Consider the following 14392-nt stretch of genomic DNA (forward strand, 5'->3'; position numbering starts at 1 on the left):
AACATAATACTGTTGTTCCAATCTTCATTTCCGGCTGGTGTTGCCCCACATTGCTAGTATTTAAAGAATTACACATTTGAAAAAAGCAACAATTTGACTGAAGTTAGCACACAACTGAGTCTTACACGCAGCTTTTATGAACAAGAAGTGTTTTAATTTGGCCTGCTTGAAAAAGACAACAGTTGGCTTATTGATACAGTCACTATTAGGTCATAACAACACACATTTTAATTGACAGATTTTATTTTTCAGGTAAATGTTGCAAACACATTGTGTGCATTGAAGCCAAGGAAGCAGGGCCCTTGAAACAATGTTCGTGGTTGAATGCAATATAAACGTTAATTGTATTTAATAGTTAATATATGGCATCTTTTATTTTTCTTTAAACTACACCAAATAAAGGTTTGCTTTACCCTGGAAGACTATTTTTACACTTAGAAACACAGTAAACACGTTGAAGAAGCCCCCGTGTTTTAAAAATACAGATGACAAGACGTTGGTCCTCAATGTCCCATCTTATAATTTGTTTGTAATTTCTATTAAAAATAATGTTCTATTCCCTTATATTGTCATGCACAGCACAATCTGTGTTGTCTTGGGTATATTGTATTCTTGCACTCATGTAGCAGTCAGAGTGCCACAGTACCAATAAACAAACCCAATAGCCACTGTGAAATAAAAGAGAAAACAATCTTACATTTTAGGAAAAGATTAGTGCCAAACATAATGCTTTTGCAAAGTAAAATCTTGAAAACTATATTTTGTGATAGGATCAGCAAATAAACCACCTTTTTTAGTTTCTCCAAAGCCTGGAGTCTATTTAAACATACAATGGTAAAGAGACATGAAGATAATGTGCAAACGTCTGTGAGCTACTTGTTTTTCTTTGTCCTTTTTTAGCCAACACGAGGCACTGTCTCCTCATCACCATTGAATCGCTGTTTTTAAAAAAAATCATTTTCAGATTTCCAAGGGCATGCTTAAAATCTATGATAAATACTGAAAATAGTTGACCTATTTTTACTATAACAATAATCTCAGGAAAAAAAGTGTACTGACACCAGTACATGACACCTCTAGAATATAGATATAATAATTTGGCAAAATTGATGAGTTCAGAGTAATGTTTATAGACTTTTTTTATGTTTAACATTTCTAATACAGTGTCTCTTTGTGCAAAGTTCACACTTGATTGTGGCATCAGAACTTTTTGTATTGCTGCTTCATCTTCTCTTCCATCTGTCTTCCACTATGTGCTCTGCTGTGCGTCATTATGGCGTTCCCATTAGTAGGTAGAAGGTGAGGGCTACAATAAGCAGTAAGCAGAGAGGAGAGTTGAAGGTCTGGTAGGCTGTGGAAGGCATGAAAAGGTCCTCATACTTATAGATGCTGACCATGCGGTCGCTGACAGGCGGATTGTCGATGTCATGCCTCGTGATGGAACCTGTTGAAAAGGTAAGACGATGTAAGATGTCATAAAAAACAAAAATAGCACAAAGACAGTTGACTTGATGCTAAGCTTAATCCATTACCTTGAATAGCGGGTCCCCATGCAAACAGGTAATACCATGACAAGTGTAAGTCCACAAGTGTTTCCTCTCTGGGAACATATAACGGCCGTTTGAAACGGCAGGTCACCCGGTTGTTATCAAAAATGCCCTCTTCATCTCTAGCAGGGTTCCTCTTTATCTCCTTGGCCCACTGGCCGACATTGTAGAAGTGATGAATCCGTACACGTCCGTTATCGTCATGGACACAGCCCATGACATCGTCTCCTCCCTGAGGAAACAGGAAATAATTAGTTGCTTTCTTATTCCAAATAGCTACATATAATTTGTTTTAATGAAGTTGGATTCAAATACAAGGTATAAATAAAATAACTAGGACGGATACTATTATTGTTCATGCAAGGACATTCAGCCCCTAGTGTTTTCTTTCAAAGAACTGTCACAAGATTAGACTGGAGTTACAGACTGGAGGCAAAGCTATACTCTGATTCTCAATGCACATGAGTTGGTTTTCCAAAAATGAAAGTCATCTAGGAATAGGCAAAATAGGAAAAAGTCAATATTTAAAATAAAAATGTCTAGCTGAGACTGCAAGTTAGCTGTCAAACTCATCTTCAACTTGTGGATATGTCAAAGTTCAATCTTGGGAGATAACTTTAGTTAGTCCTTTGAATGACTTAATTCAAAACTTTAGACCATTTAGATTTAGAAATGACCTAAGCTGCATGGCTTTGGACGATAGGAGGAAGTCAGAGGACTCTTACAAATCAGACCACATGAGAACAACCTGCAAACTCCTCACAGAAGACCCTTCTAACCCCTAGCTATTAGACAATAACTAATAAGATAGTGCCTAGCCTTGATTATGGGGTGCAAAACATATGTTCACTATGTAAACAACTGTTTTAACTTCCGTGTTTTTAAACTAGTAACTTGGTCTCAGCAAAAGATTAGACTAAAATGTGATGTAATAACACAATGTGTTGTGCTATCTCTAAACAGTAATTACAGTCAGAGTTGTTGTTGTTGTTGTTGTTGTGCAGCTGCTCACCATTTTCTTGTCTGAGGAGAAACCTACGGCCACCCAGCCATCTGTGTCTGCGCTCATCTCATACTCCACGTCTGTCCCGATGCGGCGATAACTCAGAAAATAGTCGCACGTTTCTGCATCACAACCTGGCTTCCCATATCTGTACATAAACAAATAAAAACGTTCACTTTTTAAGCCACTAATGACGAACAGATCTCGGTTGAGAACATCAGCTTCACATGATAACATTAAGACCAAATGTAAACCTTTAAAATGAGAGACAACACAGTGGAGAGGTCTATGATTAGCTCCAGCTTTCTGAAGTCCGGCTGCAGCAGCATATAGGGCAGCCCTGGGGAATAAATCTGCACCAAAGATCTGCTCAGTAAGTTAGAGCCGAAAAGCATGTACCCTTCTCTTACCTTATGCAGCCTTTGGTTACTCCACAGTCAACTACTTTGATCCTGGCAAAGGGATCTACTGGTGGGGCGGTGGGGAATGGATAACCTGCGAAATGCAAAATCAGAACTGTTGGTTCGGCACAAAACCAATTGATTGTTTCTAAGACAGTCAAAGGGGCCAACTAGAGGCCATCTGCACTGTGTGTGTGTGTGTGTGTGTGTGTGTGTGTGTGTGTGTGTGTGTGTGTCTGGGTGTGTGTGTGTGTGTGTGTGTGTGTGTGTGTGTGTGTGTGTGTGTGTGGGTGTGTGTGTGTGTGTGTGTGTGTGTGTGTGTGTGTGTGTGTGTGTGTGTGTGTGTGTGTGTGTGTGTGTGTGTGTGTGTGTGTGTGTGTGTGTGTGTGTGGAAGTGGGGCTTGGCAGCTACCAATGGGGGAGCTGGCCTGGGTGCTGAAAGGCCTGTAACATTGTAGACACAGGTAGAATGAACCACAACATAAACAGCACTTGTCCACTTTCTGCTTACAGTTAGTGCTTAATTTGCAGTGTTTATGCTTAACTCTTGTATAGATATGTGTGTATGGTGCATGGCATGTAAACAAAACCCACCAACTAGCAATCAGTACCAATGCATTACATCCTTACCGTCATCGGACAGATGCCTGGACTCCAGGAACTCGGAGGCGAAGGTGCTGTATGTGTCCTTGTGAGGCTCCTGGTGTCCCGGCTCTCCGTGCTCCCCGTGGCCGGACCTGAGTGCTCCTTCATCGGTGGGGCTCGGCGCGACCCCCCACCATCCGCTCTGTACCACCAGCGTCAATAACTGCACGAGCCTCCGCAGGAAAATCATGGTTCGATAAATTGTCAAAAATGAAGCGATAAAAACAACTAAAGCAACTCGAAATCAAATCGGATCCTCATTATTGTTTGAATGTCGGTATCTTCACATCGCGGCGTCACAAACATCATCCACGCATCCCAATTGCCTGTTTGCTGTGTATTCGTATGGATGTGGGGGGATTCAGCGCCGATGACCGTGTGATTAAAACTAATCCAATCCTAAATTACCCATATTTGTAATCGCACCGTCTAATTCAGCTACACGATCATAATCCTCTGTGAAATCCGAATCTAGATTCATAGCTTCTTTAAGCTTCAAAAAAAATTCAGTCGGAGTGTTGGCTGGATGAATGGTTTCGCCCGGCCTCCCTCTCTTCTTCTCCTCAGTCAATCACAGTAACATCCAATGAGGAGCCGCTACGTGCTGTGATCAGGATCAATCAATTGGGGATCAGTTCCCATAGTCCAAAAGTGAGAGGTTGTTTATAAAACGGAAATCGTTCATTTGGAGAAGATGGATTGTATCCCATAGGCTACTTCTGAAAAAAGGGCCGTAGCAAAAGGCATGAAAAGTCTTAAATAAATACAAGTTGGTTGGAAATAAAAAAAATTGTCAATGCCAGAATGTTTTTTAGTCCAGTTACATTATTGCAAACTTAATGTATTCACACAAATATTTGAATTGAAAAGCAAACTCTTTTAAGGCTGAATAACATAACATTCTTCTGAAGAAATAAGAAAATTGTCTATTTATTTGAATAAAAGTAAAAATACTAAAATCAGGCTGTTAATACCCACCATGTTTGTAATTGTTGTGTTTTTCTTGAATGGAAACAATCAGGCACGTGTCCCATTTGTTAAAAACATGTGTATCTGGGTCTGAATATAGATGCAATTTTAAAATGTATGATGATTGTGCAGTCTTGTATGCGCCTTCTCAATGCATTATGTATTTAATAATGTGCAGTCCAGCTTTAATGTGTGCATTTAGTTCCAGATAACCCAATAAGTCTCCTCTTACTGCTTTTGTAAAACAACAGAGCATGTGTTTTGTGTAAAATTCATACAAAATCGGAGACAGACATGGTTGTTTGCCGAGTGTGAATTGGTGAATATGCATTATTTTTACTGAACTAAACATAATGTAGGTCTTCACTCACATCCTTGACTTCATACTCTATCCTCTGTCTTTTTCAGTGGTGGTACACAGTCCTGCCACATGATGGTGATATAAAACCACAGTTTGAACCTCATTTCAGAGAATCTGTTCTTCGGCAACTATTTATCATTTTTACTTTTAATTTAGAGACATTTCCCATCTGATGGAGTCAGTACATACTATCAAATGTATATCACATCATTTTATTTCAGTAAAGGTAAAGGACAAATTACATCAAAGTTTTAGCTACATGTTTTTTTAAGACTTCGGTCATTTCATTGTGCCTGTGTCTTTCTGAGAAATTAAAGCTGATGAAAAACTACTTAGCTCATTACTGTGCTCCTTGCGGAAATAAAATGTAAATAATTGCAAGTCATGAACTAATGAAATAAAAAATGTAACACTTGCCCCATGTCCGGTTATAATAATTGTTGTAATCTTCTCAAAGTATAATGAGTCATGAGTCATCCTATAAGTGGACACTCACAGAAGTGTAAACAGACCTTTAGCATCAGAATCATCCATTCGTTAGAAATCATAACTACGCCAGTGATGCCTAGAAATAATTGTAATACTTAATATTTAATTGGTTTTGTAACAGTTATTTAATGGGTCTGTACACACTTTTATGCACACATATTGCACGTTTGGACTGCTAGCTTTGTTTAAATTGATTTAAATTGAATATGTAATCATATAATTCAATTGTTTAGTATTTGGTCAAAAAGTAACCACAGTGCTAAAAACGTTCATATTTTATCGAGTAGTGACTGCAGGTGAGCGAGACACAGATAGGCTGAGGAACGTGCATGTGTGTGTCCTGTAGGTGATGCTGGTGTTACACAGTCTAAAACAGACTAGTGTAAATAGACAATAATGACTGTCAGACAGATCAGAGACTGACTGACATCCACAATCATACTCACACACACACTTTATTTTTGCATTGCATGTGAACTTTTATGTATACATTGTTTGCTGTATAAGAGTATGTCTAACATTGATTTTTTGTATCATACAGTACGTGTGTTCATACAAGAGTGTGTGACCTTTAACCCTTTCCCTCTTCACACCGTCTCTCTCAAACACAAATCAACCTGATCAATCGTTTCTCTTGTTCTCCATCCACCCAATTATCCCTCGTTTATCCTCCTATTATTCCCACTTCTACCAGCCGACCCTCTCTCTTTCCCCCCCCCCTCCCAATTACCATTCCGTGTAAGGGGCAATGCTTGCTTGGTAATGAGGGACTCTGGGCGTAGCAATCTTATCTTAATAGCCTTAAAGGGCCACTCATTAACACAAACACTCGCTCTCCCGCACACACATACACACCTATCCACACACTTCTGTCCCCGTACATCTTGCTACAGAGAGAGATGGAGTGATGGAAAGAGAGAGTGAACATGGACCTGATGGGAGCAGAAAGAGAGAGAAAAGAGATGCTGGTAGAGAAGCGATGAGGAGAGGGTGAGGCAGGATAGGGGGAGATCTGGTAAATGTCAGCGGTGGGTCTCCTGGGCCTGAGAGACGGGTTAGTGACAGCAGAACAATGGCCGCTGGATCCATTCGGAAACACAGCTGCTATGAGTGCAGGCCTGGATCTGTCCTCTGCTTAGCCATCAGCCAGCACTTGTAAAGGCAGAGCTAACCACACATATATACTGTAAACACATACTTGTAGAAAAATGCTAGCTGGCACACATCAAGCCACCCACAATTGTTTACCTGGACACACAAGGTAAGCCCGGGATGTTATGGAGGATCAGCAGCGATGATGGCTTAGTCAGAGCTGTCAGTCAATAACAGCCCCTGTAGGCTCAGACCGGCACATGCAATATGAGGCCTGCATACTCATATCTACTCTGCTAGGGCTGCTTTACTTTGATACAGCTTGGGAGATACGTTGTGTCTCTAACTGTCAAAAGATCCTATGAATGTCTTAGAAACCAAGAATCCCATGAATTGATATGTTTAAGAGTGACGTGTCCCTTCATTAAGTTGAAGATGGGCTGTTGTTTATATCTGAGTTAATCCCTTATACAATATTTGCAAAAATCTACGGGTATTTCAAACTGATTCTTCGCTTTGTAATTTCATTGTCATGATAAAACATGGGAGGCACATCCTTGGCTATCCAATACAAATAAAGCCTCTTCTTTAATCCGGTCGGTCTCCGGTTTGCCTGCACATCTCCTGTAGTTAAGATATCTCTCCTTTCTTAATATTTTGTATACTTTTACTATTTTGCTAATTTGTGTAGTAGAGCTGCAGAGATATCATTGTATCCCCTGGTAGAGCTGCAGAACTATAAACCCATTGGTTTTGTCTTATTTTGTCATCTAAACTCAATGTTCGAAACCTACCACCTCATTCCCTATCAGAGAGTGGTTAGATCACTTATCGATTCACCCCCTCGTATAACGCAAGCTATTAGCTCAGTCTCCAACTCTCTCACACACACAAACAGTCATAAAGCAGGTCTGTGATAGCTGCGGCCCCCCTTCCCCCAGGGCTTCATTTAGGAGTTGTCAGAAATCACTTTACTCACTGAGGACAGTAAACACTATTGGCACGTTCTTCTGCCTGCAGAGCAAATGCACCCTCGCCCCACCTTTCACACCGTCACCTTCACACCCCAAAAGACAATGAAAATACATTTGTCCTCATTGTTGTTTGCTTATTACACTCATAGCTAAATACTGTGTAAGCGTTATATGAACAAAAACAGGTCTGTCTTTGTCTTATTCTGCATACATATATTGGTTTTTGCAGTTTGTCTGTTGGGGTGTCTGTGTGTACCAAAGGCTGAAGGCTTCCATTGTGCAGATGAAATGTTTGCTTTAGAGATAAGGAGGCACCGATGAGCCATCGATCAGCACTCATGAAACACATCCGACCCTGGTGACACATATTTGCATGCACACACTCAGCCACATGAACACGTCCAGCTGACAAACACAGGACACATTATTTAAGCTCTGAATGTATTAGATCTCATTCCAGCCTGTCATGCCTTGGTCTCCTGCCATGTGAGTGACTCTAAGTGTGTATTGACAGCTGACTTAAAATGCTCGTTGTCAGTAGACTTATCCATTAAGCTGTGACACCGCTCTCTCTCCATTTAGAGACGCAGACTGGCCAGGGCCTTAAGCAGTGATTATGGTATTGGGCAGTGGGAGCTGGGGGCTGCACCGTCATTAGTCTGGTTAATCAGAGCCGTGCTCCGGGTTAAGCTCCGGACCCTCAAGAGACAGGCTGATGAGCTGAGAGCCGTGCCCTGCCTGCAGTGTTCGGGCCCCGGCTCCAGTGGCTCCCCTGGCCCCTGCATGCTCCAGCCAGAAATCTATAACTCCCCCCTGGAGCTCTGCGCGGAGGCTCAGCCTCCTGGACAACACTGACACACCATGCATGGTAATGAGACACACACAGAATGACACACTGTCACACACACCTGTTAGCACACACCCACACTTGCCACTGATGCAGTGTTAGCAATCATCACTTAGTTTCTATGAGTTTGCTCTGCTCTACCAAGAAAAGCGCTTTATGCTCAATAGCAGTCAAAAAACAAGCGTATCCCTCTGTGTTTCACCAGTTAGCAGTGACCTTGACTTAACGACGCATGTGATCCGACATCTAAATGCTTAACTACCCCTGTCCTTGGAGCCCAATAATAACCAGCTCAGCACAATGAGTGTATAATGACCACAGGGACTGTTGGGTTTTCAAACAGGAACGACCCAAACACACTCATAGATAGACACATTCCCAAGGGGAAATGAGGGTCTCAGCTCAGCAGGGACCCTCCAGAAACATGAATCTGAGCCAGGCCTGCCATTGGCCAGCGTCCTTTATCCATGTGTCCCCTGTGAGCTCATTAGCCCCAATCATAACCACTTCCCTATGTCTGCTTTACATGCCCCATCCATCTCCACCCTGCCACGCACAAATTACACTCTCCATCAGGATCTGACGGACAGAGAGTGTGTGTGTGTGTGTGTGTGTGTGTGTGTGTGTGTGTGTGTGTGTGTGTGTGTGTGTGTGTGTGTGTGTGTGTGTGTGTGTGTGTGTGTGTGTGTGTGTGTGTGTGTGTGTGTGTGTGTGTGTGTGTGTGTCTGCAGGAGTGTGTGTTTAAAGGACAAGCAAGGTCGGAGAGACCCCAACATTTCCCAGTGGACTTAGCAGACCCTATAGAGCAGGATAAAGTGGGCGGGAGAAGCCATAAGAGGAGACAACCAGGGGTGAAAAGGTAGAAGGAGGTTAAGAAGTGTGTTTTCAGGTGATGAAGTGGATGACTATAGGTTTCAGTTCCTGGTCTGTGCTGCTCTCCTTTGTGCTGTGTGACCCAGATGGGCGACGAGGGAGAAAAAAAGGGAAGGGGGGGGGGGGGGCAGAGTGAGATAAAGAAAGAGGCTTTTCATTAAAAAAATGAGTTTATGTTGCAGACACAGGAAGGACCCCAGAGAACCACAGAATAGGATGAGACAACAAAGAGCCCCATCATCAGCTGAGTGAATGCATCTGTCCATCTATCCCTTTTATCTCCCGCTACTCTTTTTTCAGCACCTCTTCCTCTCTTAATCAGCCTCTCATTGTGCCATTAGCTCAACCTGTAGTCTTAATCAGAGGCTTGGCACAGACATCATCGCTAACTACTGCCCTTCTCACACACCTACACACGCGCACACACACTAAGTAAACACGTTTTAATGTGACACCAATCATGTCATCCACTCAATGAGCTCTCCCCCCTCCATCATGTAGCCCACAACCCAAACAAAGCACATGGGACGCTCATCTCTCCCATCATCAGCCAACACACAGGCTAAAGTGTTTGTGTCAGTGTGTGTGTGTGTGTGTGTGTGTGTGTGTGTGTGTGTGTGTGTGTGTGTGTGTGTGTGTGTGTGTGTGTGTGTGTGTGTGTGTGTGTGTGTGTGTGTGTGTGTGTGTGTGTGTGTGTGTGTGTGTGTGTGTGTGTGTGTGTGTGTGTGTGTGTGTGTGTGTGTGTGTGTGTGTGTGTGTGTGTGTGTGTGTTTATGTGTGTGTCTGTGTCACAAGGGGAAGGAAAACAATTTTAACTCAGTAACCTGAATCACCTCCTATCCCAAATCTCTGCTGCATGAATACTGTACACACACTCCAGCAGACAGACAGACAGACAGACAGACAGACAGACAGACAGACAGACAGACAGACAGACAGACAGACAGACAGACACACACACACACACACACACACACACACACACACACACACACACACACACACACACACACACACACACACACACACACACACACACACACACGTCAGTGAGTGTGTATTGATAATGGCCATTAGCATATTTATGATCATTGCCAGCCTCTCATTGTTTGCGCGCTCCATTAATCTTCATCTGCTGCCTGCCGACTGACAGCTCAATCTAACAGGCCATCGCTGGGCACTGGGCACGCACACGCGCACACTCACGCACACACACACACACACACATTTGTACATAAAGCCTACTTGCATCAACAATTGAGGGGCATTGTCTCACACATGCAGACACACAGATTCACATTCAGGCCGACAGCGTGATTGACATACACCCCTGTGAGTGTTATCTCTGGAGGTTACCCTCCCAAGCTGTGTGGGGGTCTGCTCAGCGGCTCCTGTGCAGCAAAGTCGTACCCGCAGGCGAGTGTCAGCTCCTTCTGGGCCATAGGTGGGCGATGGTACCCCTTGATCAGGGTGCACCAAGCCTCTCACTCACTATACGCCTAAACAAACACCCACATGTGCACTGTGGTCGATCCCATCCCTCCATCCTCCCCATTAAAGACCCCTGCCTGTTGTTGCCCTAAGCCAGTCCCCAGCAGAACTACACTAAACGAACACCCCTCAGGCTAACGTCTGTAAAGAAACAACCCCTCCTTAGGGCGAAAAGCATAACAGTCTGAAGAATGCACCAGGTAAAATCAGAAACCTCCAGTGTGCTAAACATTCCCTGTGTGTGTGTGTGTGTGTGTGTGTGTGTGTGTGTGTGTGTGTGTGTGTGTGTGTGTGTGTGTGTGTGTGTGTGTGTGTGTGTGTGTGTGTGTGTGTGTGTGTGTGTGTGTGTGTGTGTGTGTGTGTGTGTGTGTGTGTGTGTGTGATGACAGCATGTGAATGTGCGCGCTGGTGTAATGTGCACTCAAATGTTAATGTGTTTGTTTAAAGCCAGTATGACGGACTGACTCACAGCTGATTACTGGCTGAATGAGTGCTGGAAGCCAGCCAAGTTCAATGGGAGGTCTGCCCCCCCATCCCTCCTCTTGCATTACCCTGCTGCTCCAGGAAGAGAAAAAAACAGAAATCTTAATTTAAAATGTCTAAATCCACCTCTTGCTATTTCCTGCAGGAAAAGTCCAACATTTTGAGGATTTAAGTGTTTTTCGAGAGTTTGATGTGAAAAGGGATACACTTTTCACACCAAGAGGTGATTCGCTTTAGCTCATAATCGGACTGAACTGCAATTCAGTTTCATTTTCATTTCTTTTTTTTTTGGATTTTTGAGGCATCTGTTCTACCAGTCATTTTTAAACGAGACAGCAGTGGTCAGAGCCAATAAGACCAATAATGTCCGAGAGGCAAGATTTTAACTGATGATGAAACCAAGCCTTGAATGCCACATTGTAGCTTATTACATTTTAAACAGAAAGAGTAAAAAAGATGCTAATGCACAAAACATTTTTCTGATGAGCACTTTTCTCATATGGTGTATTAAACTGCATACTTTTAAAAATCAAAATACAACGGCTTGGAAAGGAAAAAATTATAATTTATTTTTCTATTACAATCCAATGTCAAAAAAAATATGTCTATTCAAGAATCATTCGGTGATCATTAAGTATCAAAAATATACCCAAAATGCATACTGTATGCTCTCAGTTTCATGGAACAATAAATATTAGAAACACACCAATGCTTTGTGGAAACTATGATGACTATTAATATGTTACATATTTGTCAGAACAGTGTGTGAATACCAAGTTGTTTTCTCTCAGCGTAATCTTGTGTTGTACCTTATCTGACTACACGCCATCAATGCTGCTGGACATTTCCTCATAACTTTACATCTGAAACAAGACTCCTTACATTGTTATGGATAAACCTCCTGTGAATTAGATGACGTGTGATGTATGAAATCTATGGACTCGTTTATCTTTAAGCTATAAGATGGTTTAAACTACAACGTGCAGAACAAGTCGTAATGCTTCTCTTTCCTGGGCCATAAAGCTATTTTTTATAGAGGCTATCTTTAATATTCCACTATCAGAGAATATAGACGTTTTATTGTGAGAGAAGAGTTTTATGTAGCTTTAGTAAATCATTTCTTTCCTCTGTGATATCAGCTCCTTATACTGTTATTCCAGTGCGGGTAAGAGTTGTGCAGTGTTAACATTTATGAGGTGTAAGCTAATATATTTGAATAGTTTATGGAAGCAGTAAAGAGTGAAATACATAATTTGCTAACATGTACCATGTAAAACAGCTCTTAAAGATGAGCTGTGAATACAAATGCAGACTTTCTATTGTTTAAGCATATTCTATCATTCATGATCAGGAAGGCTCTTTCTCCTCGCTGCATTCTTCCAACAGTAAAACTCCTCCTGTCTTCTTGGCAACGTTTGATAGTATTTGTCGTGAGAAGGAAAGCGTACACTAATGCATCTTCACACATCACAGGATATTAACCCTGTAGGTCCAGATTCACTGATTTAAACATGTTTAATGCATCAAAGAGAACCATCAATCAATGTGTATTTAGCCCAATATCACACATGTTACATTTGTCTCAGTGGACTTCACAGTTTGTACAGAATATCAGTATGACAATACGACACCCTCACCCTTAGACCCTCACATCGTACAAGGAAAAACTTCCAGAGAAGGAAAAACTCCACAGTTTAAAGGGTAACATGGGAGAAACCTCAGGGAGAGCAACAGAGGAGGGATCCCTCTCCCAGGACGGACAGACGTGCAATAGATGCCGTGTGTAAATCGAAGAGATAATACATTTTACAGCATATAGACCAAATGTTTGGAAATGCATGGGTCTGTAATAAGAAGATGAATCCACGAGGATGTCAACAATCAACAAGAGAAGAGTCATTGTTGCATGTTTGTGTTTGATGAATTGGGATTAAATAACGGTTTTGTTAGAGAGGAAATACACACTTTAGCACATCAGGTGCACATCTAACTGTAATACTAACTGCATATTTGTATTTTGTAAAGTTACTTTGCTGATTAATGTAATAGAGTATTACGTAAAGATAACAGAAACAAACCCTCATGATGGCAGGAAAAGGGAAAACACTGAATAAAATGTAGTTGTATATAATGCAATTGTGTTATGTCTATAATAGAGTAAATTAAATGGGAACTGCTTAATCTAAAAAGTCTTTATTTTTGGAACAGACGTTTTGAGGTAAAGTGTAAGAGATCCGTACTAACTTTTTGTTTAATTATACCAATCCTAACCCTACATTCATCCAAAACATTATATTTAAATATGCGTAAGACATAAGACATACACTGCCCTGAACACCACCCCTTGTTGCATTATGTTTACATTTCAAGTACATCTGTATGTTTTAGGGCAATGAGGCAATGAGCCCATGACCCAGTTGTATGCTGGAGGTTTAGCGTGATGAGTTTCTCTCTTCATCAGCTGCATTTAGCCCATGATTAACTCCCAATCCTATGGCATGATTAAAAGTCAGAGTAAAAATATTCCATACATATTTAATATTTCCCTAACAAGGAAACCAGCTCCCAAACTGCCAACAGAATAGATATACACTCCTAACCCGCACACACTTCCACATACATCTCCCCTTCCTCGCCTGAAAACACACACCTAAACATTTCGCCGCTATCTCCCCCACACCTCGGTGCTGGCTAGCTGGAATTAGAAAAACCAACCCCGCGGTCTCATTAATTAATTAAACACCATGTGCCAGTGGCACCTGGGTACCGGTTATCGCTGCCACTCAGACACACCGTGATCTCAATAACCACCCCACCACGGGGCACTGAAGTAGGGGGGGGGGGGGTTCTTCCACAACTTAAAGGTAAAACATTTCTTTTTTTGATATGTATGAGAAAAAAATGGAAGAGATAGAAATGAGACTTCAGACACCATCTTTCTGTGTACGCAGCAAAGTGGGACCCATTTAAAGGGGTCTGTGTGTCTCTCCCTGTCTTACAGGCTCCACGGGGCCTTTCTATCATCTGCTCCAGCAGGGCCCCTAACTCACTGCAGCAATGCCCTCCGCATCATCTACTCTCAATACATCTGCATGTGGAAACACAACAGTAAACTACAAATGCACACACATACCTTGCTGCTTTTGCTTTAAATATATATATTTTTTACCAAAGAAAAGGTTAAAAATATGTTTTATATCTACATTGTGCGCTCAGG

The 14392-nt window shown here is 41.9% G+C and overlaps 1 protein-coding gene across 1 annotated transcript; it reads right to left on the bottom strand.

Annotated features, from left to right (window-relative positions):
* Nucleotides 1–101: 101 nt before the first annotated feature.
* On the bottom strand, nt 102–4146 carry LOC117460535 (DOMON domain-containing protein FRRS1L). Its single transcript, XM_034102010.2, has 5 exons — nt 3582–4146; nt 2961–3045; nt 2560–2698; nt 1533–1779; nt 102–1444 (listed from the first exon to the last, which is right to left on the bottom strand). Exons 1-5 carry the CDS (start codon nt 3784–3786, stop codon nt 1272–1274), a joined length of 849 nt encoding a protein of 282 aa, XP_033957901.1. The 5' UTR covers nt 3787–4146; the 3' UTR covers nt 102–1271.
* Between the last annotated feature and the right edge of the window lie 10246 nt (nt 4147–14392).

This window comes from Pseudochaenichthys georgianus, chromosome 16 (assembly GCF_902827115.2).
Source record: "Pseudochaenichthys georgianus chromosome 16, fPseGeo1.2, whole genome shotgun sequence".
NCBI lineage: Eukaryota > Metazoa > Chordata > Actinopteri > Perciformes > Channichthyidae > Pseudochaenichthys > Pseudochaenichthys georgianus.